This window comes from Sus scrofa, chromosome 9, assembly GCF_000003025.6.
Source record: "Sus scrofa isolate TJ Tabasco breed Duroc chromosome 9, Sscrofa11.1, whole genome shotgun sequence".
NCBI lineage: Eukaryota > Metazoa > Chordata > Mammalia > Artiodactyla > Suidae > Sus > Sus scrofa.
Window position 1 is genome coordinate 74,893,657 of NC_010451.4, and position 26,979 is coordinate 74,920,635.

The 26,979-nt window shown below is 35.3% G+C and overlaps 1 protein-coding gene across 14 annotated transcripts in view; it reads left to right on the plus strand.

Moving 5' to 3' along the window:
• PPP1R9A (protein phosphatase 1 regulatory subunit 9A) overlaps window positions 1-26,979 on the plus strand; it is a 308,766-nt gene that overhangs the window by 258,372 nt on the left and 23,415 nt on the right. For 10 of the 14 annotated variants that reach the window (XM_021063370.1, XM_021063379.1, XM_021063374.1 and 7 more), the window contains 5 exons: window positions 904-1,133; window positions 2,663-2,759; window positions 2,854-3,025; window positions 23,089-23,246; window positions 23,742-24,039. In XM_021063370.1, the coding sequence (XP_020919029.1) occupies window positions 904-1,133; window positions 2,663-2,759; window positions 2,854-3,025; window positions 23,089-23,246; window positions 23,742-24,039 (955 nt within the window). The remainder of the gene's footprint in view (window positions 1-903; window positions 1,134-2,662; window positions 2,760-2,853; window positions 3,026-23,088; window positions 23,247-23,741; window positions 24,040-26,979) is intronic. The other 4 variants (XM_021063380.1, XM_021063381.1, XM_021063382.1 and 1 more) reach the window with 1 other exon arrangement.

A 26,979-nucleotide genomic window follows, 5' to 3' on the forward strand; every position in this document is an offset into this window, starting at 1 on the left:
TTTGGACTAGTTTGTTTTCTATTCCGAGCTTCCCTGAAAGCAAAAACCACAAGAAGCTGCCTTACTATTCCATTAGAGAGATTTAAGTTAATTTAGCAAGAGTTTATATTTTTGTATACTTTACTATCTTTTGTACTTTTATGCAGATTGGGGTTTATCAGGCTCTAGAAACTCAGAAAAATGCCAGCACAATAACGAGCTACAGGCTATGTCCATGTCAGTTGAAATTAAAGATATAATAATATCATCAAAAGGGATACAAAGTAAAAATAACTTGTATTAGATTATTTTGCCCAAGGAGCTATTCCAAGCATGCTGATGTTTTACATCACCATCCTGTTTTATAGATATCATAATTGAATATTAGAGAACTTTAGTACTTTCCAAGGTTTAAGGGCCAATAATGGCAGAGCTGGAATTCAAATCTAAGCTGCATGACTCCAACGTCCTCATCATAACCATTAGGCCGTACTATGCTTCTGCCCTTCTCTTCTTCCCAGCTTGCCTCTCCCCACTCCCTTTTTAGTTAGCCCTTTACGTACAAATGTATGTTTTAAAAACCTCAAAAAGAAAGCATGTTGAAATTGATTGGATAGACTCAAACTCTAGAACATTTTTCACTGCCACAGAATTTCATACACCACATGGTACCATGGGAGTTGGAATCATATCCATGTTTTATCATTTATTAGATATGTGACCTTGGACAAACCATTTCACTTTTCAAGATTTCCATATTGTAATCTATGTACTAGTGAAAATAATACATACTCTTTTCATCTCAGGGTGTTTGATGATTGAGTATATGTAACAATGGAATGTAAAACATGCTGTAAAAATATGAAGGATTTTTTTCTACAAAAATACCCAGATTAACCTTGCTTTGACATTTTCTTTGTCCAGCTGCAAGCAGCAGAAAATGAGAAAGTGAGGTGGGAGCTAGAAAAGACGCAACTCCAACAGAATATAGAAGAGAATAAAGAAAGAATGTTAAAGTTGGAGAGCTATTGGATTGAGGCTCAAACGTTATGCCACACAGTGAATGAGCACCTAAAAGAGACCCAAAGCCAGTATCAGGCCTTGGAAAAGAAATACAATAAAGCAAAGAAACTGATCAAGGATTTTCAGCAAAAGTAAGCAGCTTCTAATGACTATAGAGTAGTTGCGTGCATCTCAAGAAGGTTTATATCCACTAGTTTTGTCATATGTAGTGGAAAAGAAAAGGTGACCTCAGCTATTTCCTAAGTAGCATAGATAAAGCATAGACATTCAGTTTTAGAAATCTCTTCTGTCATTTTTTTCTTATGAGATTGTATTTTGTTTGTAATTTTTTAGGCAACCAGTTACTTCCTGTTTTTTTGTTATTGTTGTTGTTAATTAATCACTGATAGTAACTATTAAAACATTTCAACCTCTATCCTTCTTGAAACATCTCTGTGACTCAGAAGTAAGAAGCCCAGCTGAAGTCATGCAGAGTGACTACTGGACGTAGTATGTGCAAAACAGCCACTGGGGCCTTAATGAGGCTGCTTCTATCTCTAAGATTCAGTAACTTCAGAATTTTCCCACTACAGAGAGTATAAATATTGACTAGCCAGACCCCCTGCCCTGTCACTTTCCTTTTCTCAGCTGCTGAGAGTCACAAGGACCTCAGTTCACTGTAGTAAGAGAAATCATCACTACACTCTGCTTTTCAGTTTCAACAGCCATTTCTGAGCTGATGCTGCTCTGCTTCCATCTGTTGGATCTTGGTGTAATTTCAGGGAGATGGTCAGGGAGATTTTTACCAGAGTTTTTTATCTGTTACTTCCGGCTAGCTAGAACAATAGAAAGTAGCACCTTTCTTTGTATCTCCTCTGTTCTTCTAGCTTCCATGGCCCTTAGAAGCTAAACATATATGTAAGATTCACCATACCTGTTATTTCCTATCATCAAATAATGTTTTTAATATTTAAAAGAGATTGCTATCAAAAGTTTATTAAAAAGGGAGAAATTGCTCTTAGGACTATAAATTTAGTACATCACTGTTTTAATTCTTCTTGCCAAAAATATAGTTAACTCTATTTACATAATAATTTTATGATAAAGTCTGCCTAACTTGAATATTGCATCCCAGATTCTCAAAATGGAGATATTTCTCCTTCTCCCTGTATCCTCTTCAGGTGTGTTAAGTGACAGCTCCCCCTAAGTGTTTCTGACCCATCCAGCCCCCATCTTCTGTCATTCGTGGGAAGCAATCTTATTACAATTATCTTTTTTTAAACCCTCACCATGCAGTCCCACCAGTTTACTAGGTATATGACTTTGTAGATGTGGAATTACATCTACTCGACATGTAATTATCTCCCCTAAATTACTCAAATTGGGTCATTAGTTCAGTAGCTTCTATCTAAATATGAACGACTGTTCTTGAATGAGGAGCTAAAAATGAAAACCATAGTAAGCAGAATCAAAGCTTTTTTCTTTTTACTCTGTAATCCATTAAATTGTTTGCTTTCATTACTAGATCCCTTTTCTCTAACTGTGATTGGGTTTTGTTTATTTAAATAACTGTTTGGTTATTTATTTCACTGTTCAGTATATTGCTTCAGATAAGAATTTTTACATGTTTCCTCATTTATTGAATGTTTGATGCAATGAGATTTATTATTTTCTTCTTAAGAGAACTTGATTTCATCAAAAGACAGGAAGCAGAAAGAAAGAAAATAGAAGATTTGGAAAAAGCTCATCTCGTGGAAGTTCAAGGCCTTCAAGTACGGGTGAGTTATGTGCCCAAAGCTACTAATTTGCCCAGTACTTGGAGAGCAGTGCTGCTTTAAAGTTTTATGACTGGGTATATTTTTTCTCTCTTAGATTAGAGATTTGGAGGCTGAGGTGTTCAGGCTACTGAAGCAAAATGGGACTCAAGTTAACAATAACAACAACATCTTTGAGAGAAGGACATCTCTTGGTGAAGTCTCAAAAGGAGATAGCATAGAGAACTTGGATGTCAAGCAGACATCTTGTCATGATGGCCTGAGTCAAGGTTTGTTTAACCTAACCATAAAAATTGGTTTTAAGAACTGTAAAAATTGGCCTTACATTCTTCTTTTTCTTATTCAGAGATTTAAAAGTTGAGGGAGTTCCTGTCATGGCTCAGTGGAAACAAATCTGACTAGTATCCAAGAGGACGTGGGTTCAAACCCTGGCCTTGCTCAGTGGGTTAAGGATCCGGCACTGCCGTGAGCTGTGGTATATAGCCTGGCAGCTGTAGCTCCAATTCAATCCCTAGCCTGGAAATCTCCACACGCTGCATGGGTGTGGCCCTAAAAAGACCTCCCCCCCAAAAAAAGAGAGAGAGATTTAAAAGTTGAAAAAGACTTCCTGCTATGGGAAAGAAGAAAGGGCTTATCAAAATAGGAATCTGTCATTTTGCTCTTGATTTATCAAAAATAAATATTTGATACAAAGAAATAACAAAATTCCAACTCAGATAAGGCAGATATTATTTACTGTTGATAGCTTAATAAACTGCCTTAAACTGATCATTCATCCCATCTAGGATGAGATACACTCCTTAGGTATTAATGAGTAGGCTTAAAATAAGTGATTTTTTAAATCACTAGAATGAAGATCTTTTTCATAACATCAGAAGGCTGACTACCTACTTCCAAGATGTGGAATTCATTGAGTTCAATTCTATAGTTTTCTGCTTTTCCTTGTTGTTCAGTGTATACACTTCATTCCTTCCTGTTAAAGACCAAATCAGACCGAAACTTTAGAAACATTTTCTTTTGTAAATGGTTGTTTTCTTTCATACACCAACCATAAATAAATCACTTACTTTCTCCCAAAACAGACACCCTTGTATGGATTGTGTGTATAAGAATGTGAATGAATGTTTTGATATGTGTAGTATATTTATAAATTAGATAGTGTATAAGAATTTTTAAAGGTAAGTACATAAGAGGATATAAAACTTTTGATTTTATCTTTTAAAATATCCATCTAGTAAATGTTAGGAAAAGAATGTCATGCAGCAGCATTGTCATGAAGTGTCTGACAACTCACAGGCAGTGGTGTGACATGCAGTAAAACTTGGATCACTAATGAGCTGTTTAATTCTTTGATGTTCTTTTGCACATAGTAAAATGTCTCCAATGAGATTTTCCTGATAAGTGTTTATATCATATCATTAACTTTGAGAACAAACTCTTAGCCATTAAAAAATGAAAAATGTTGGACATTTTCATGTAAAATTAAAGTAATATTTATAGATTTGAGTCTATTCTCTAAGTGTATATCCTTTTGCTGTGTTTTCCCTTACTAAGACATAATCTGTAAATAATGCCTCCCAGGAGTTAAGTAAGAGTATTTAGTACTAGCATTAGCACTAACTGAAGAGATGTGTGACTTCAGGAAGGTCATTCAACTTCTTTGGGTTGGTTTTTTACTACATATAGTAATAAAAATGGCAACACTTCTTTCTTCTCCACCCAAGTGTGTCTAGGGGCTATATGACTTAAAGTGGAAAAAAAGAAATTTTATTAGAACTTTGTGGAATTATAGTTTTTATATCTGGAACTCTATAAGATTATTTTAAGCCAGAAATCAATATTTTTTCCACCTGTTTGAATATTTTAACTCTTAAAATTCATTGTAGTTTTTAATACATATTCCTGCTGTGCCATACATGAAGTATGATCAGTAACCAGTAGCTTTTAAGAATCTGAGCCATTTCTGTTCATTTCTTTTAGTTCAGAAATCTGTATCTTGTCAACTAATAATTAATAGTATTTATTAAATTATATGACTACAGAAGATCAACAAACTATACCATTAACATGCTGATTTGAATCAAAACGGTACATTTCTTCTGAACTCTTTTTTCTTCTATTCTACACCCTCTATTTTGCCACATAATTATCAGTTTCCCTAGCAACACTGTTGGTTCACGGTGAGATGCAGAGACTACTAATTCTTCCTGAAACCAATCCATGCTAGTGCAATAGAGGTAGTATCAGTCATCTCAGACATTAGTAGCATACATATCAAGCAGTACTCTTCCAGTTTTGCTGCTGAGGACAGTCAGTGATAAATCTCCTTGAATTTCAATTGCTTGATCACATAAACTAAAATGGCTTGGTCAGTAGTTATATAGGAATGCTCTGGAAAGCACTTTTCTAAATTGATCCTTTGCTTCTGTTGCTAGGGAACGCTGAAGTCCTAGAGGTTTAGAAAAGGCAGTAAAGCAGCGAACCAAACACAGGCTGTTTGGCATCTAATGACCCCACCCCTCTCCTAGCCACTACCCCCCACCACACACACACACACACACACACACACACACACACACACACACCTTTTTGCAACAGGATGGATACAACAGTTGAGGTCAGTTCTGCTAGTTCTCGCCCTTGGGATGCAGTATTTTGCTTCCCCATGTCCCACGGACTGTCTAGTTCTGACCTGTTTTCCAAGCACTCAAGTGCTTTATTGATAGGATGAGAGGTTTAGCATATTTTTTGGTCTTGAGGCAGCTCAGTGAAGCAAAAGTGTTATCAGTTGTAGGTCAGTGAAAAACTGTGTTAGAGAGAAATAGCAAAAGAAAGAAAAAAAGGAGAGAGAGGAAAGGGCAGAAAGGTAAGAGGAGGAAAGAAAGATCATATAAACAGCTTCTTCTTCACATGGACTTAAGTTTTTCTAGGAATGAGCTTCCCAACAGGATGGTTTAATTATGTGACTCTCAATATTGACTTATGGTACATTTTTAGAGTGATAAAACAGTTTTTCAACCCATACAAAATTTATCGCCATTAAAGTTATATTTGAACACCAATGTGCTATGGTTCTTTCTATAAATTAAGCCTACTCAAGTATCTCATTAAAATGTTAATATATTACATATACGAATTTATTATTTAATAATTCTAGTACTTTTTTCTTATAATACATAAAGCAAATATAACAATTTTTTTCACCCAGAACCATAACAAACCCTAAATCCATTTTAGATTATACCAATATGCTGGTGAGAGATTATTTTACATGTATTCCAGGATGTAAAAAATGACAGTTTTGTCCTACTGTCATGTTTCATGTTTGACATTTCTCCATGTCTGAGTAATGCTGGCCTGTATGAAAGTTCTCTACCTCTATCCAAAGGCCCTGAAGTGACTGTAAATATCTGTGGCCTCCCAGATATTCAAGGATAGTCAGGATTAGAAAAAGAGCAGAGAACAGGCATGTTAAAAAGATCTTGGTTGTAGTCTTAGTTTGATTGAATTCCCTATAAAAACTCATTTCAATAACATGCTCTTCCTGAGCTTCCAGATATTCCAGGTAAGGAAGGTGAAGTGTTTGGTATGAAACAAAAACATGCTATAAATATTTTAAGAAATGAGAGGGAGGGAATTCCTGTTGTGGCTCAGGGTAACGAACCTGACTAGTATCCATGAGGACGTGGGTTCAATCCCTGGATCAGCTCAGTGGGTTAAGGATCCAGCATTGCCATGAGCTGAGGTGTAGGTCACAGACACGGCTCAGAACCCACATTGCTGTGGATGTGGTGTAGGCCGGCACCTGCAGCTCCTATTCTACCCCTGGCCTGACAACTTCCATATGCCTCAGGGTGCAGCCCTAAAAAAGCAAAAAAAGAAAAAAAAATGAGAGGAAGTTTGAAGAAGAGAAAAAGGTGAATAAAAATAGAATAATTTTTTCCCAATTCATAGACTTTATATGTTAAAGGTGTGTCACAGGATATTCTTGTATTAAAAGTATGCTTTGGATGCCTAAGAAGAATTTTTATAAGCATTGTGACCCAATAACATTTTTTAGAAATTAAAAATTCTTTTAATAGAAAAAGATAGCATTTTCAAAGTCAACAATAATGATAACAAACAGTAATTTCTAATACAATATTATAAACCAACTATACTCCAATTAAAAAAATCATTCCTAGGATGAGATAGTGTTTCTGCTGGCCAGGCAATGTTTTAAGTTACTCAAAATCATTCATTTCATCCTCACAACAACCCTAAGAAGTAGTATTGTTGCCATCCCATTTTATAGATCAAGAAAATGCAGATGGAGAAATTAAGCCATCTAGCCAAGGTCTCTCTATGAGCAAGAGGCAGAACCAGGAGTTGGACTCAGGCAGTGCAGCTCCATAGCCCATTTTCTTAACTAGTCACCGGAACCATACTACTTCTCTGGAATCTGATGCTTCTCCTATTCAACTGATGGAAACTCTTTGTTCCCAGAAAAGGCTGAAGTCATAAGTCAGGAAATCCAGAGTTATACCATTAATAGTTTTGAGGCATAACAAGAACTGGGTGACTGGTAAGTTTGTAAGTGTAATTCAAGGATCCTTTTGAAGTTTGGGTCTTACTACCAAATGCTTTTCTTTTGTCGTATCCATCTACTCAGCCAGTGAACCACCAATTAGATAACACTGCATGTTATCTTCTCCAAACTGTGAACATGGGAGATTATGTAAGTCATTTCCTCCTTAGTTCTTTTAGTTACTTACTATTTCATAGTTCTAATGAGAATTGTGCAAGAAGAAGAAGACATAAATTGAAAGATAGCAGATTGTAGGAACGTCTAGACCTTCAGAAAATATTGTATTGTATTAATTAGTCAATTCCAATATTTTTAAAAATAATATTTCTTAGCTGCTTTTTTAGGTGATTTAAGAGTATCTTAGAGGAAGGAGCATAATGAATAATGAAAATAGTATCTTCTTGCTATTTCTCCCTTCCCTTACTCTTTTTCCCACAAAGTGGTTTGGCTTTTGCAGTAAGGCCCCAGATTTACCAAAATAGTAGTCTACATCTTAATCATGAACCCATTATGCATGGTTGCAACACCCAGGACTTATGGGCATGTTGGTAGAAATCTGAACCTGCCTAGATATTCCAGCCAGCCAATTCTGTGGTCATCAGGCCTTATCCAAGTGCGTTTGTTTTTGGTGACCCAATTGTTAGCTTATTGGTTTGCACTGAATCTTATTTTTCTGAATTGAATCATTACTTAGTAATTTACTCATATTTAAATTAAAATCTTTATCAAGAAAAGCAAGGGGAAGTAACCAACTGCCATTAAGAGTAACTGCCTTTTTCACCACCTGGGTGTTTTTAAATTCTTATTCTTCATTCATTCATGCAGTATCTAGAAGTAACTTGGAGAGACCCCTTTATATGACAGGACAGGGTGAATTGAAAGTGGCAAAGTAGGAGTTCCTGTTGTGGCTCAGTGGGCTAAGAACCTGACATAGTGTTTGTGAGGATTCAGGTTTGATCCCTGACCTTGCTCTGTGGGTTAAGGGTCTGGCATTGCTGTAAGCTGTGACGTAGGTCACAGATGCAGCTCAAATCCAGTGTGGCTGTGGCATAGGCCGGCAGCTACAGTTCCAGTTCAATCCCTAGGTAAGGGAGAACAAAGAGGATGAGGACAGAGTGGAGCCAGAAATGATGCTACGAGTACATATACCACATTTATGTTATTTCTAACTGAGTCTTTAATTTCGCTCTAAGATTTCTAGTCATCAGAAGGGAATGGAAACCTTTGTCCATGACACTGTCCACAGTGTTTGTAAGATAAAGAGAAACCATCTGCTCATGAGACTACAGCAATATGTACAAATGATGCATTTGGAGCAAACAATGATATTAATATTGATAACATCCTTATAGTAAATCCATTGATGATTGTATTAGGGGATATTTGTACAGTGAACCTCAGTAGACTAATAGCATCACATAAATATGCACTGTGGTGTTCAGTAAAAGCAGTTTATTTATTTATTTTATTTGTCTTTTTAGGGCCACACTGGTGGCATATGGAGGTTTCCAAGGGGTCAAATTGGAGCTGCAACCGTGGGCCTATGCCAAAGCAATGCCAGATCTGAGCCATTTCTGTGACCTGCATCACAGCTCATGGCAACAAAGTGTCCTTAACCCACTGAGTGAGGCCAGGGATCCAATCTACATCCTCATGGATACTAGTCAGATTCATTTCGGCTGAGCCACGACAGGAACTCCCTAGTAAAAGCAATTTAAATCACTGAGGGGAGAAAATGGATTAAAAAATGATGGTCTCTCTTTACCTAGCTTGGTGCTCAGGTGTTCTGTCATGTATGTCAGGTGAAATTTGCTAACCATGTTTAAAACTTCTAGAATGTGTTACTGAGAGAGATGTGTCAAAAAACATCTAACACTATAATTGTAGATTTATCTATTTCTTCTTTTAGATATGTCAATTTTTGCTTCATGTGTTTGAGGTAGTATTAATAGGTACATAGCATTTCAAATTGACATATCTTCTTGGTAGATTGACCTCTAATCATTAGGAAATGTCCCTCTTTATTTCTAGTAATTCACTTTCTTATCTGCTTTGTTCAATATTTGAAAAGCTGTATCAGCTTTCTTTTAGTAAGTTTTGTGTGGTGTCTTTTTCCATTCTTTTACTGCAGGTTTTCTATGTCTTTTATAAGCAGAAGATAGTTGTTTATTACAGTCTCAATCTTGTTTTAAAAAATTTTTCTCAATCTTTGGATGCATTTAAAAAGTTGATTTTTTAGTTTATTTACTGATATGTTAAGTTTAAATCTAACATCTTACTGTTTCTCATCTAACAGAAAAAAAGAACATCTTTCTTTGTTCTTTTTATCTGCATTCTTGCCTTCTTTTGGATTAATGAAGTGGGGATTTCTTTTTCTTATTTTTTTTTCCTATATTAACTTTTATTCTTTGTGGGTATACCTACAGATAAAATTTAGAATATTTGCTGGAGGGATGGATTGACTATTCACTAAAATGTGCCAACTTAGTGATTGTGGATTATTTGTTTGTTTGTAAACAAGTTTATTACAAGTTTGTAAACAATTTTAGTAGTGACAAAGAATTTCTAAACATGAAAGAATATCAGTGGCTATACCTTATAACCAGTAATTGAAATTGAATGGACAAGCTTTATTGCCAGTCTTCATTTTATAAAAATAATCCATTCATTGGTTTTATGTGAAGTCAAATTTGTTCTGTTTGGGAATGAGTCCCTACTGCAATTAAAAATATCTTCCCCATTGGAATGTGACCTGCATAATTGAGTAAAGAGTTGAAAAAAGTCCTCAAAGAGCTGAAGTTTTCCTTTTTCTTAAAACACATTCTTTTTTGTACAAGTTTTTCTTTTCCTTAAAAAATAATCTTTGTAATACAGTACAGGCATAGTTCTTAAATGAGCTTTTAATAAATATAAAATGTCAATAAATTAGAAGTTATGCTCCCTGGCAAATGCATTACACTCCTAGAAGTTAGAGTATGGTTTTCTGTGTAATTAATTGATATATATCTGTATATTTAACAATTAAGCTAGATATGGGGTTAACATAGGTTTATGAGGTTTAAACTACCTAACACAATTGTGTTCTGGAATAGAGTTCCTCTTCTACTCTTGGATGAGCAGAGTGAATACCCATTGGCTAGCCAGAATTCTCTTAAAAACAAAAAACAAACAACAACAACAACAAACTACTGTTCATAAGCATAAATTTTGAATTAAGAAAGGTATTTTAAAGATATACATATATATTATCATGGCCAACTGTGCAAGGAACCCAAAGTTCATTTAACATTAGAAAACTCACATAATCCACACATTAACTAAAGGGTAAATGTATATAGGTAAATGTATATAATCATCATATTAGATAAAGAGAAATATTAAATAAATTTGAATACTTATTCATGATAAAAAGTTTATTAAACTAGAAATACAAAGGAACTTTCTTAACTTGTTATATGAGGCTAACCAAAGTCTATAGCAGCCATCATTTTAAGTGGTAAAATGTTAAAATCAAAAATTTCCTTTAAAATTAAGTCTGTTTTTAATATTTCACACTAAATGTGTATTACCACTTCTTTCACTGTTATCCTAGAGGTCCTAGCAAGTAGTAGACAAACAGAAGAGATACAAGATATAAGGAATGAAAAGAAAGAGGCAAAATAATTATGCACTGATAATAAATTAAATAAATAAATCTCAAGAGTCTATAGATCATTAGAATTAATAAGAGTTTAGCAAGGTGGATGGCTCTAAGAATTATTGGACATCAGTCAATTCTAACGAACAGAAAACATAATTTTTTACAAGCTACTATTTGTGATAGCAACAAAAAATATGATAGCCATTATGAATGTAACAAAAGAAGCTGAAGACCCATGAAAAATTCAAGAAGACCGATATGATAAATCAAAAGAGATAGGCAGCCTCAATATTGTAAAAATGCCATTATGCTAAATTACTCTATATATTTCATACAATTTCCATCAGAATTTGAAAAGGGCTTTTATTTTTTGGAACTCGACATTGTTTCTAAAATGTAGATGGAAGAACAACTTGGCTCACATACTCCTGAAGAAAACTGAGGTGAGAGAACCTGTTCTTTCAGATACTAAGATTCTTTGTAAAGCAATAGTATTAAGACAGTATGGTATAATCTCAGCAATTGAAAAGTAGACTAGTGCAATAGAAAAGAATCCAGAAATAGACTGACCCACTCATGACAGTTTGAGAATGATACGAAACTGACACCACAGATTAGTGGGGAAAGGATAGACTAACAAATTGACCATTCCTATGGAAAAAAAGTGAAACTGGGTCTGATCTCATACCATTCATGAAATAGATTTCAAATGGATTATTAAAGTCTCAAATTTGAAAGGCAGTACTTTAAACTTTTAGAAGAAAATGGAGGATGTTTATGTGATGTCTTCTCTAACCAAAAATTCCAAATCACAGGAAAAATTTGATAAATTTGACCTCAGTAATATTAAGGAAAATCTAATCATCAAAAGACACTACAAAAACATGGAAAGAGAAGCCAAAAATTGAGAGATGATATTTTCAGCCCTTGTAACCAAAAAAAAAGTTTGTTGTTATCCAAAATATACTTAAACCTTACCCCAATCATAAGAAAACATAACTAACATAATAGAAAAATGGACAAAACATAAGCAATCCATTCACAAAAGAAGAAACCCTAAGGTTGGTGAACATATACATTCAACCTCATTAATAAAATGAGGCAAAGATACAGTTCCATGGTAATATGTAATAGCCAGTATGTAGAGGGAAAACAGAAAACTTATACAACTATTTTGTCAAAACAATTTGATATTAACTAGTAAAATGGAAGATGTGCAAATTCTCTGGCCTATAAGTTCACTTCTGTGTGTATGTATGCTCTCCAGAGATTCTTGCCACATGTGCCAAAAGATGTGTTCAGAAATGTCTGGAGTTCCCATTGTGGCTCAGTGGTAATGAACCCAACTAGAATCCACGAGGATGTGGGTTTGATCCCTGACCTCGCTCAGTGGATTAAGGATCCGGCATTGCCATGAGCTAAGGTGTAGGTTGCAGACCGCTTGGATGTGGTATTGCTGTGACTGTGGCATAGGCCAAAAGACAAAAAAAGAAAGAAAAAAAAGAAGAAGAAGAAAGAAAGAAAAAAAGAAATGGACAGCAACATCTCTCATAACAGCTATAGTAAAAAGACAATTAATCCTAGTCAAACCTTTTAACATAATGTTGAGCCAACAAAAAGAATGATTTGAAGAACATTATGTACCATTCATTACTGTGTATATAAAGTTTAAAAGCAAACAAAATTGATCAGTATATTCCTTAGAGATATGGAATAACTAGGAGGAAAATAAAAGACAGGATACAGCTAGGAATGGGGCATAGAGAGGGCTTCAAAAATACTAATTTAATTTCTTAAGCTTGATGGTAGATACATGGATGTCTTTTCTTCCTTTTCTGATTCTATGTGATTTACATATGTGGTATACTTTTTTGCATAAATACAATATTTTAAAGTACAAAATTTTTAAGTGGCATAATTAAAAGATTAGAATGAGTAAAACCACAAAAGTTTTTTTAGGCTTAAAATATTAGTTTAATATTTAATCATTAAATTAAAAAGCCAGCACCAGCCAGATATTTACATCAATAAGAGTCCCTGAGGTCTTTGGACTCCTCCAAGAAATCATTTTCTGCTGAGGCTGTAACCATGTGTTGTCTTTGTCTTTTTTGCCTTTCTCTGAGCCTTCAGTGTTAGCAGCCCTTTTCTGAAACATGTGGATATGTGGCCAGGCCAGACTCCCTGCTCAGCATCTGATTTATTTCCTTATACTCCTAAGAGTATTTTGAACATTCACTTTTAGCACCGGAACCTAGAATTTTAAAGAGGGTTAAAAACATTTTTAAAGCCAGAATTTATGAAATGGAGAGTTATTGAAAGCAAAGTGAATGCTTGCACTATGTTATCAAGAGTGTCTTATGTGAAAACATGACATACACAGCAACATACACAGAATTATTCCATGCTGTCATGTTCTATTCTAAAGTGGAGTGGGGGAAAATTCTTGATTAGACTCAAGCTTTCTTTATCATGTATATAGATATAATTTCTTGGTAAACTTTTATCATTTTCATTTTTCTGGAACAAATTATTTTCAATAACTTTTAATCTCCAATAAGTAATTTTGACCATGAAATATTATTGAATTGCACTAATTAAAGGGTGAACATTCCCAGTAAATCACTGTGGAAAATTTTAATGAACAAGCCAAATGAATAAGAAATCAATACTTATTGATTGTTTTATGGCTTATCATTAAAGCCAAAAATCTGTTCTCTTGCTCAAAAAAAGCAAAGCACCTAAATTGCCTATCTAGTTTTGTGCAAGTTTTGCATCTGTCTCTGTGTAAGCCATTAAGTCTTTTGTTGCCAAATCAACGAGGCATTCAAAAGGAGGTATTCAGTTGCAAAATGGCAACTATCCTTGGTTTATATTTCTCACTGCATCTTTGAAAGTTTACAGAAGTCACCAGATCCTTCAGTCATACTGAGATATGCATTAGTATTAGATGTTTAAAGTTGTTTTGATAGAAAGTAAGTTATTTTGTCAGAATGAGCTTAAGCTAAGTAATTTTCTGTTCATTTTAGGAAAAGTGGGCTACTTCATGTTTTATTTTGGCTTTTCAATAAAAGCCAATCAAACAAGGAAGATTATGATCTTCTGGAAGGAAAGACAGTTTTACCATATCTGGACTATAGTTCCTTTTCAAGGAAATTTCACAAGATAGCTATGTTCTGAAGTGTTTCTTGTATTTTATAAATATGCTCTGGTTCACCATAGAATCCTCATTCTATAGATTAATAATACAGTTAAGCTAAGGTAAGCTGACTGAAATAGTCTGGGACGTCAGGGCGGAAGGATATAAAAGTAGCAAAGGAAAAATGTGCGGAGTTTTTTGTGTGTGGAGTGCGTTCTGTGGGATCCTATAGATTGTTCAAGGCAGGTCACGAATTTCACTTAAGATGTCTACCAGCCAAGAAAGAAACACGATCGTTTGTGGGGGGTCACAACATCTATAAAATTAAAACTCAAATAATGAACGGCTCTTTCTGGAGTTAGGGCCAGAAAATTCTCTTCTGTGCATGGTTCTGAACAATCTGACAACCGTTTTGTTTCCATAGTTCTAGCATTGGGATCTTAAAGCCTTTTTCTGTATGGGGTGCAAGAATCAGGTTGTAACTGAATTCTTTGAGTTGGACAGAAGTAATGTTCTACTTCAGTACTGTGCAGTGATTATTGCTGAGACCTATAGGAAAGTCCACTTAGGAGGAAAGTTAAGAAACATTAGAATACAGGTACACTGAAAACGCTATTGCTTGTGAGTTTTTTGATGAAACAGAAGGGTTTGATGGCATCAAAAAGTCATTCTGATTTTTTATTTTTGGTTTTAATGTTTGATTTATTCAGGTTATATCATCAAAAACTTATTTTTAAAAACTTTTGGTTTGCAAATTATTATTAAGTGATCTTTTAATCATATTCAGTTCTTATTTATATAGTTAGCCAATTGAACATCTACAAACTTTCAAAACTGCATTTATAAATTTGTTAAATTTTGATTTCCTTTTTAAGGGCTATTGTTAGCAACTGACTATTTCCAATCCCGAAGTTCTTGTACATCTGTTCTATTAAATTTACAAGTATTGTGAACTTTTAAGTTTTCATAAATCTTCTGATGCTGTACAAAACTCAGTGTTCCTCTAGTCTAAAGATACTTTCCCATTTAGGAAGCCAACAACTGACATCTCAGGTAACTTAGGTTATTTTCTACCAAAGGCATAACATCTGAATTCTTCCTTTACTAAATGAGGAAGCTGTTATATCACAATATGTATAATTTGAGGAGTTACCTAATTAGCATGCTTGGGATTACTCCTATCCAGAGATTTTTGACAGAAAGATTCTTGTTGGCAACTCTTGGTGAGAACACAGAAGCTTGTTTATTGCTGTCCTGTCAAGACACTGTAACGTGAAGAAGAGGACATTTACATAATCCACCTTCTTAGACCTAAGTTCTGCACATGACTTCATATTCCTACTCACAGAGTCTGCAGTTTCCAACCAATTAGTCCATTTGATTTGGCTTTACATTCTTTAAATTTTAGATTATGCTGATCTTCCTATCAGAATCTAAAGGAGCTGACAGTAAAGGAATCCTAAGATATTTAAATGTCCAGTTGTCTAAATCTAAATTCTATATTCCTTTATATTTTCAGAGTCAAGCAACTCTTACAAGTGTTCCAAATGATATACAATGAGATTTAGGTTATTTCCTTTTTTTTTTTTTTTTTTTTTTCTGACTTATAGCCACTTCCTCTGTGAATAGTCTCGTGGCATTACTAGAAGTCATTCCTGAGTATGGACATTAAAATTAGAACCTCTCTCCCCTCTGAAACAGGAGTGTTGGTCAACTGTAAGGTGAAGAAAGCTAAGTTAAATATCAGACTGCACTGGAGAAGCACTCTGTTCAAACAAATAACCAAACTATGTTTCAAAGGCCATAGAGATAGTTTTGAGATTGCATTTACTGGTAAGGTGGTAGAAAAGGACTCCCTCAACATTCTTCATAGCTTAGCAAATGGTTCATACAACCATAAACTCAGACCTAATTGAAAGAGTATGAAAAAACAATAATCTTCTGCTTGTTCTAAAATGGTGAAAAATCAAATCAGCCTGCAATCATCTGGCAGTAAAATAGCAAGACAGGCGAACAGCCTCTATACATGTAACAGCCTTCTCATATGGAGAAAGCTGATAGTCATAGGGGTTTTGACAACGTATCCTGGGCTGATATCAACATGTGATAATATTAAGTCCTAAGACACCAAAGCTATCAGATTAGAGTGGAATTAAGATATCTGTAAAAGGGAGTTCCCGTCGTGGCGCAGTGGTTAACGAATCCGACTAGGAACCATGAGGTTGCGGGTTCGGTCCCTGCCCTTGCTCAGTGGGTTAACGATCCGGCGTTGCCGTGAGCTGTGGTGTAGGTTGCAGACACGGCTCGGATCCCGAGTTGCTGTGGCTCTGGCGTAGGCCGGTGGCTACAGCTCCGATTCAACCCCTAGCCTGGGAACCTCCATATGCCGCGGGAGCGGCCCAAGAAATAGCAACAATAACAACAACAAAAGAGACAAAAAAAAAAAAAGATATCTGTAAAAAAAAATGTACTGAAAATATTTCTTCTTCTTTTTTTTTTTTTTTTTTTTTTTTTTTACTAATTTTAACTACATAACATAAAAAATTTAAAAACTATGTAATGCCAGAGTTCCAGTTGTAGCTCAGTGGTAACGAACTCAACTAGTATCTATGAGGGTGCGGATTTGATCCTTGTCCTTGCTCAGTGGGTTAAGGATCCGGCATTGCTATGGCTGTGGCGTAGGCCAGCAGCTATAGCTCCAATTAGACTCCTAGCCTGGGAACTTGCACATGCCACAGATATGGCCCTAAAAAGCAAAACAAACAAACGAAAAATTTCCTAATGCCAAAAAAATCTTAATATTACAAGTAAGGCTAAAATACCTGTTGACCAGCATCTCTAAATCTAACACCTTCCTTAGAGGTAACCACCATTTTCATTATCAAGTCTATCTTTCCAGTTCTTTTTCTATGCAATTGTATGCATATGTTTACCATTAGAAGATATATTTTATATTGCTGAATATTTTTAATATTTAAAATGAATATACATATTTTTCTGAAACTTTTTGTCCTACTTTAGTCACTTAAGAATATCTTGCCAACCTTTTTATGTCAGTGAAGACATTCACTGAATGCTTATTATGTACCGGTCACTTTTCCAAGCACTTGTGTATCTATTAATTCATTTAGTCTTCTTGACAATGCTGTTATTATTACATTTTTATTATCATTCCCATTTAGCAGCTGAGGATTCTGAGGGAAAGAGGGATTAGATAAATTGCCCAGTTTAGTGCCAGAGCCACTGATTTGGATTCTGTTCAAGCAAGACTAACTCCAGGTCTTCTCTCCTGGTAACCGTTTTTACACCACCTCTCTGAGATACATAAACCTAACTCTGAATGTAATATGTATCAACCCAAAGCCCTACGGGCCCATCTTTTGTGAACTTACAGTGACTGAATGATATGCAAATACTGTTCAAATTTAAAGATGCCACCAACTGCCTCATAAGGCTTGCCGTTTCATTTGATAATAGCACAAGCCAGACAGTGTGATGGTATAAGGTATGACTGTTTTGAGGAGAATAATGCATGTAAGAATGCAGAGCAGACCCCATTGTTATGCTGCTCCATTCCCCTGCTTCCCTCGCTGCCTATATCTGATCCGTGGGCAGCATTCCATTTACGTCAAAAATAACGTCAATCTAGTGAAAAAAACTGAATGACTCACAGCATTACTGTAGGGAAATGGTCTCTGTAATATGATCTATAGCATCCTAATTACACAGAACGTTTTTCATAACAGTTGCTAAAATCATAATCAAATCCATTAAATTCTTTTAAAGGATCCGATATTGAAGCAATATTGAAGCTAGCCTTAAAATGCAGATGGATTAAAGTGGAGTCCCACCCACTCAAAACTGCATTATCATTAGCTACTTCCTATCTTTTCCATATTTGTCTGTCTATATTTATTGATTCACTTATGTCTTTTCTTTTGTATTTCTAGCTTCATCTGAGTCAGAGATACGCTATTTCAGAGTCTGGAGGATCTGAAAGAAAGAATAGAGATGAAAGGAGAGAGGAAAAGGAAATTTTCCTCTGATTCTAATGGACAGTAGAACAAAACACACTGGAGAGAAGGGTTAGAGGAAGAACCTGGGGTCTTGGGTTTATAAAAGCAGTGTTATGTTACTGATTAAGATCTCTGTAGAGAATGAGTGACAATAAGAGAACATGGTCACCTAAGCCCTTACACTGAGTGGCACATAACTTAGAAATGAACCAATTGAATTTCTCCTGCCACACTGTCATCTACAAAACTGACAGCTAGTTTTTCTATGTAACAGTTTTATTCCTTGGATAAATAAAAAGTAAAATTCCTCAGGGTTTAGTTGTTGTTGTTGTTTTTCCTTCTGATGTCCTGTCCTTTTGGGAATTTGCAAGGTTAGGCTTTGATGTGTATTTTTGTTTGGAACATAAAGTAAGACTAAAAAGTTTCAAAGAGGGTGGAATACTTGAGAGTGACCTTCTAGAAGGAAAGCTTCGGAGGACCAAGCTCTATCCAGTCTTCCACAGATAGCTGTGGTGCAGTTGGCAGACAAGTTAGGAACCTTGTGTGTGCCTTTGGTTTTCCTAACTGAGGAAGAAGACTGGGCTAGAATCCTGAAGGTCCGTTTGAATTGTAATATTCTTATTCTTATATGACATGGTAGAAAAAGATAGCTTCCAGGGGTCATTAGATCACCTTCTGGTTACCCAGAAGCGCAAGTCCCATACACATTTTCCTTCTCTTTCACACATCGCCTCTACTCCTCCCGAGGGAGATGATACTCGTAACGTCCGTAGTAGTTGCTTCTCTGAACAGCCACTTCTTCCAGCTTCCTTCTGGTATAAGCATTGTTGAAATGAAAGTTCTTAGTTCCTCTCTATTTTTCTGGTTCTTTACTTAAAAAATATATTTGTTCCTCAGGATGGAAATACAAATTACTGATTTGTAATCCTTAATCACTATATAAAGTGGCCTTGGGATCTTTGTTTTCAGGCCCTCAAAAATTGTTCATTGCACTTGATGTGTTGTTGGGCACTTGCATAATGGATTTAAAGCACTGCTTCTCAGACTCCAGCTGACTTCATGTTTAATAAATGTAGTTATATGTGTGTACTCCAGAGGTTTGCGTCTAGTCAGTACTAGCTGATAATAAAGCAGACATACAAGATTGCCATTTGGGGTTGTCCAACACCAGACCCAGGCATATTACTGAATAGGAATGGAACCAGAAGCCCCAGAATAACTCTCTATACTCTCAACAATCCTGCTAATGAGTATTTCTCATGTTCCCTCACTTGATTTTCTCAGTACTTAGTGATGAGGTAGCTACTGCAGTTCTGGATGTTGTGTTCTATGCTAGATCCTCCAGGGTCAGGGTTCTTTTACAAAACGAGAATGAGCCTCCTCCTTGGGTATTTTTGGCACCAGGTGACCAAAGCTGATACTAAACCAACCAAAGAAGAAATCATCTGAGAAATAATTTTTCTGTAGTTTTCAACATCCTCCTTTTTTATGCTCTTCCATGTGTATGGATGATTAATAATATTTCATAATAAGCTATTGGAGAAGTGAATTTCCTAGACTATTCATGTCATATGTGAATTGACAGCTGAAAACACTGAACCCTAACTGCATTAAAATCTTATTCTAATAATTTGTTCAATGCTAGCTAAATTGCAGTGCACAGACTAGTGTCCGAAGCCTCAAAAATCTAGAATAATCATGGCAGCTCATCAGCTAACTATGTGAAGAGGACAATACAGTCAAGTTCTCTGAGCTTAAGGAGGGGAAAAAATATACTTAGCTGCTCTTTCTTTTGGGGCTATTGTGAGGAACAAATGAGATGATGTAAGTGACAGTGTTTGGTGTTATAGAAGGTACAGTCCAAATATGAGATAGTTAAGCTGTAAGATTTATGTGTATGGCAGTAAATGGAATATTATTGCATTCTTCATTGTGGTATTTCCATATTTTGTATGTAAACAAGAGCTTATAAAGTTGATTCTCTCTCAATTATTACAACTTTTAATGGGGAGCTGCAAGTTTAGATTTTATTGGAGGGAAGCAATTAATCAAGGAGATAATTTTTTTTCTCCATTGATGTGAAAAATAAAGGGACTACTGGTTAGAAAATATTTAGCTGTCCTTTAAATATGCCTGAATGGTCTGACTTTTCTGAGTATCCACTTTTCTTGCAAATATAGGAAATGAAAAGCCAAACCTTCTGTAAATATTGTTATTCAATGTATGTATCTCTTAGGGAAAATATATTAATTTTATTTGTTAGAACCACAGTCTCATGGGTAAAAGTACAACCTGAGGTTTTGTTTTATAATGTAATGTATTTGGAGCATAATAGTACTTCACAATAATTCTGTGAAAAGGAATTTCCTGGGGTTATGCTATTGAAAGAAACTGTTTTACCCTGTTAATATCAGCGCATATTAATTTTCTGAAACTCAGTTATTTGCTTTATTTTTAATAATTTAAATCCAAGAAGTATTTGATTATTAATTTCTTGACCATTATGATTTAATTTAAATGACTGCCACTCTGAAAAGATAAAATAGGATTAATAATCAAACTACCTTATTTCTGAGGAGTGGCTATGGCTACATATACAGATGTAAGAAGTAGCAGCATCCAAATAAATTCTATCAGAGAACATTTTTCCTCAGCCAGTGCTTTGGTATGTTCATGGGTAACCTTTCCTCTTCCCTTTTAGAATAGTAACTTTTGAGTCCTGCCTTAGACTCTGGGCAGCAATGTTAAGGGGGTGGGGAGAGGCAGACTAAAGAGACCCACATAAGACCCTCACTAGCTTTTACCAGGTCATTTTGTATGTGTGTGTTCTGTTGTACTCTTTTTTTTTTTCTCTGAGTCTTTTTATTTAAAGACTTAGACATTTTCCTCTGGAAAATCGGTGTTATTTCTGGTAGGGAGAGAAGATACCCAGGAAAAAGAAATGAGACAAAGACACATGCAAATAACTTGGAATATAAATTTAGAAGTTAATAAAAGGAAATTAAGGGGGAGTTTATTTTTTAATTCTAATTTTTTCAGCTCTTTTGCTTTATGTTTTCTCTTCCAGTTTTATTGAGATATAATTGACATGTAGCACTGTGAAAGTTTCAGGCATATAGCATAATAATTTGACTTCCATACGTCATGAAACAATTACTGCAATAAGTTTAGTGATATAGAAAGTAAAAGAAAAAAATATTTTTTCCTTGTGATGAGAACTCAGGATTTATTCCCTTAACTTTCTTGTATAGTGTATAGTAGTGTTAAATCGTGTTGTATATCGCATACCTATAGTGCTTGCTTCTCTTATGACTGAAGTTTGTACCTTTGACCATTTTCGTATGTTTCTTCCTCTCCCTACCCCCTACCTCTGCTAACCATAAATCTGATCTCTTTTTTCTATGAGTTTGGTTGGTTGGTTAGGGGCTTTTATAATTGACCTACGACAGTAATCTTAGTTCCTGTGCACAACATAGTGATTTGATATTTTTATATATTATAAAATGATCACCACAGAAACTCTATTTCCCCTCTGTTACTATACAAAGATATGACGTTATTATTGACTATATTCCCCGCTCTGCATGTTTTATCTCCATGACTCATTTGCTTTGTACCTGGAAGCTTGTACTGCTTAATCTTGCTTGCCTATTTCTTTCATTGCCATACCCCCTCCTCTTCTCTGGCAACCACCTGTTAGTTCTCTGTGTTCAAGACTCTGTTTTTGTTTTGTTATGTTTATTCATTTATTTTGGTTTTTAGATTCCACATATAAGTGAAATCATATAGTATTTGTCTTTTTCTGACTTCACTTAATATGATAATCTCTAGGTCCATCTATGTTGCTGCAAATGGCATTATTTTATTTTTTTATGGCTGAGTCATATTCTACCATATGATCAATATCAAGATCATATAAAGAAAATCTTGGAGTTCCCGTCGTGGCGCAGTGGTTAACGAATCCGACTAGGAACCATGAGGTTGCGGGTTTGGTCCCTGCCCTTGCTCAGTGGGTTAAGGATCCGGCGTTGCCGTGAGCTGTGGTGTAGGTTGCAGACGCGGCTCGGATACTGCGTTGCTGTGGCTCTGGCGTAGGCGGTGGCTACAGCTCCGATTAGACCCTAGCCTGGAACTCCATATGCCGTGGGAGCGGCCCAAAGAAATAGCAAAAGACAAAAAAAAAAAAAAAAAAAAAAAAAAAAAAAAAAAAGAAAATCTTGATCTTCTTTATCTGTCCATCTGTCAATGGACAGTTTATCTTGCTTCATCCATAATACCAGTAAATTAAGTACTTAGAGTTGTTTAATTTTTTTTTTTTTTTTTTTTTTTTTTTTGCTTGGATAGCCTTACCTTGTTACATTTCCCCAGCCATCTTAAATTTGCTGTTAAGTTCTTTGCTGGTCTTTCTAGAGAGTTCAAAGAACAAGCTAAATTTTTAGAAACTCTGTTTGGGTAGAAAAATGTATTAAGACCAAAATCGTACAATCCTTAGAGTTTACTGTAACTTTTGCTATATAAAACTTATGCTAATGGTCACTTTTTGTTATCTGCTCTTGATGTGGCACCTGACTTTTGTAGGGTTTTGTCTTGGTTTCTAAAAATCTCCCAACTTTGATTCCCCTTCCTCTTGTATCTTCATTCATCAAACTTTCTACCATGCATTCATCTAAATAAATAAATACAAATGATCTTTCTATAATTATCTTGTAGGAAGGTTTTATGCTCTATGGCTAATAGATTTCTCTTATTTTCTTGGTTAACTTTAGCTTTGGTTTCTTCCCTTAGGATTTGTATGTTTCTCCTAAATCTCATTCACTTCTTTGTTACCCATGGGAAACCAGACAGGCTGCCATGGTTGTCACCTGTTTCCTACCTGGCGTTACTGCCAACCTTGAGATTTTGTAATCAGTGTCTGTGGTCTCTGTCAGTCTTCTCCAAAGGTCTCACTGATTATTTTACAATACTTTTTCTAGACTTTAATGAAGCAGTCCCAGAGACAGAGCGCCTGGATTCAAAAGCACTGAAAACCCGAGCCCAGTTGTCTGTGAAGAATAGACGCCAGAGGCCCTCTAGAACAAGACTCTATGATAGTGTCAGTTCAACAGATGGGGAGGACAGTCTGGAGCGAAAGGTGAGCACCCCTGACAGCTTTCTGACTTGTGAGTTTGGGATGTATCCTTGTTCCTAGAGCTTTGAAGATAATGATTTTCTTGCCACCAGATTCTGTGTTCTAGTTGGAAACAACTGTAATAGTTCACTTCTTTGTCTCTTTTACTCGATATATTGTTGTAAGTCAAATTCCTTCTGTATTTATTCAGTGAACTAACCAGAACCATTGTCTATATTGTCATATTTCATGATGGTGCCTTTGCTATTCAGCTGTTGCTTCTACCTAATGATAAAAAATTAATGTGCAAGTAGTTTTTTCTATATGTCTTAGGTGTCTGTGTAAGCTACAATGGTAACATGGTGAATTGCTGTGAACTATGCAGTCTCATCTGTAAACCAACAAAAATTGGTTTTCATGGGGATTTACTTAAAAAAGTATGGTCTGATCTCAAAGTAAGTATCACATAGGACTTATGCTCAGTGGCATAACCTCCTTTATAATCTCTTATACCAACAGCCTTCAAACAGTTTCTATAACCACATGCACATTACCAAATCACTTCTGCCTAAGGGTTTGAGAACTTCTCCAGAATCAGATTCTGGTGCTCCATCCCTCACTCCAGTGGCTGGCAGTGTGCCCTTCTCATCTGACCACATAGCTGAACTTCAGGAAGGACCACTGCACCTAGAAAGGGAGCCTTCTTCCTCTCCTGGGGGAGGTACTTCACTCTCCTCCCCTTCGAAATCTGAACATGATAATGAAGAATCTCTTTGCCACCATCAAGCCACCACCAAGAAGATACTACAAGAAAAAGGTACTGGTAATTTTGTTGTTGTATAAGGAATATGTTCATTTTCAGACTTGTGGTTGCCAAGAGGGAGGGGGAGATGGGGGGATGGACTGGGAGTTTGGGGTTAGTAGATGCAAACTAATATGTTTAGAACGGATAAGCAGTGAGATCCTGCTGTATAGCACAGGGAACTATATCCAATCTCTTGGGATAGACCATTATGGGAGATAATATAAGAAAAGGAATGTGTATGACTGGGTCACTTTTCTGCACAGCAAAAATTGGTACAATATTGTAAAACAACTACCTTAATACTAAACAACTACTTTAATTTTTAAAAATGTAAAACAAAAAAACAGGTTTATTCTCTTCTTACCATGTCTGACATGTTCCTTTAAAGTAACCAAGTAGATGTAGTTATATTATTTTTCACATCTAAAATGCACATAAATATATATGGTATGTGTGTGTAATATATTTGTGTATATATTACACACATGTAAATATATATATTATAAGCAAATGTGTATATATATATAAACAAAAATACTTTCTTGTATGTGTTTTGTTTGATAAGCTTTTTTTAAAAAGAGCGAATTCTACAAATGACATCACTCCACAGTTTTCCTTTACACATAATAATATTTTATAGGCATCCCCCAGGGCCATATACACAAATTTAAATGACAATATAATCTGTAGTGAGCCTATAATATAACTGAGGCAACCTTTACACTACAGATGGATATTTAGGCTGTATCCTGTGGCGTTGTTGTTATTTATTTGCTTATTTGCTTACCACCGTATAAAAAGATATAATGAGCATTCTGGTGCTTTACATTCTTGGATGCTGATGCTTTTATTTCTGTAGAATAAATTTCCAAAAGTTAAATTGGTAGTATATTGTACTCAAGAGGAATTGTATGTCTTTAAATACTTTTATAGTAAAAAAAAAAAAAATTCTGAAAAATAAATAAAATAAATATTCAAAATAATAGAAGAACAACCAAAAACCAGAAAATGGAAAGAAGAGGATAATGAAGAGGATATAAACTGAGTTTAATGAATTTTTATTGAAATGAAAAGCCTATTCTTAACACCCCCACAAAAAATGCAGGACAGGTTGCCAAAAAAAAAAAAAAAAAAAAAAAAACAGAAATGAAAAACACCCATATTAGAAATAAGAAAGGAGATTCAGAGATTAAAAAAAAATTTAAGATAATATGCAAACTCTATGGCAGATTTGAAAATCTAGAGGAAATAGAAGATTTCCTACCAAAACATAAAGTACTCAAATTAGTCTAAAAAAAGGAAACTGAATAAACCAATGATCAAAAAACTATATTTTTCTAACTTTCATTTAGAAAAGCACCAGGCTCAGGTGGTTTTATAATTAAATTCTGCCTAATCTATAAAAAAATTGACAGAGGCTCTATATTCTTTTAATTACTCCAAGTGGGTGTGTTTTACTTATTTTATGTAGCTAAAGTCTTAAAAACTAGTAAAGGTCACGTGGAAGAAGAATAAAAAAAAAATTTTTTTTTTTTGGCTTATTAGGGCTGCACCTGCAGCATTTGGAAATTCCCTGGCTAAGGGGAATCAGAGCTGCAGCTGTTGGCCTACACCACAGCCACAGTAACATGGGATCCTAGCTGCATCTGCAACGTACACCAAGCTCAGGGCAATGCTGGATCCTTAACCCACTAAGCAAGGCCAGGGATCAAACCTGCATCCTCATGGATCCTAGTTGGGTTTGTTAACCACTGAGCCACGACGGGAGCTCCCAAGAAGAAAATCTTTTACATGTAGATTCTTTTTAAATATTAAGCTCACAAATTAAATCCAGAAGTTAAAATTAATTATATTTCATAATCATGTAGGGTTGATTCGGGAAAGGTAAGGATGGTTGAACTTTAGAAAATCTAACTGTATAAATCATCATATCAAGAAAGGAAAAGTGCAGTGGTATAAAATTAGTAGACATTGAAAAGTCCATGCCACTTGCATCTGCCAGATCAAATATTGTGATCTTTCTACAAATACATCCAGAATAAAGAAATACAGTTGCTTGTAGGGGCTCGTTTTGCTTCATAATTCTTAGTAAGCGTCACAGTTTTATCCCTGATATTTTCCCTGGTTTCCTTCCCTGAGCCTATTGATTGCTGGAGTTATCTTCCAGTCTGGTCCTAAGCGCAAGCCTTCTAGAAGTTTAAGTGCTTAGGGAGTACAAGATCTTAGTGGAGGCAAGAGAAAATATGGCAAACCTGCTAATTCATCAAAATCAGTTGTCAAGTTAGTGAAGGACTTGCTCTGTGATTTTGGCCTACTTTCAAAAGAATGAAGTCTTCAGAAACTCTCATTAACCTAAATTGTGGATTATAGTAACACTTTATAGAAATGTATTTTTGTAAAGCCCTCTCATCTCTTCAGAAAAAAAAAAAAAAAATACGGATAGACCTTTTTTGGTTCATACGAGGGCAGAAGAGCAGAAGCATGTATTTTGGAGCTGTTGGCTAATATTTTGTAGTCCACTGAGTTTATCAGGCATAACTTAGCTATCTGAAAGGAAGTGCCTTATAGACAGGGAGTGGATCACTCACACATTAAATCTGACCCAAAGTCTTAAAAGTGACTTAGTCTTGTCTAGATTATTTCTCTTTTCCTTTAATTTATTTATGGATCTTTGAAGTCAGCAGATGTTTCATCTTAGATTAGAGAAGTATTACATGGATATGAGTTGTGCTTCACAGTCCATTAGCAGTAATATACAGTAAAATGTGATTAACAGTAATTAGCACTAAAATGTGAGAATTTTCTCTTTCCCCCAATACCTCCTTTGTTTTCTGCTGCTCTTCTTTGGGATTAAGCTCCCAGCTATAATAAGCAGGACCAAGAAATAGGGGGTGGGTGGTTTCTTCTCCAGAGACCTAAAACTTGAGCTTCCCCTTTTTTTTAAATTTCCTG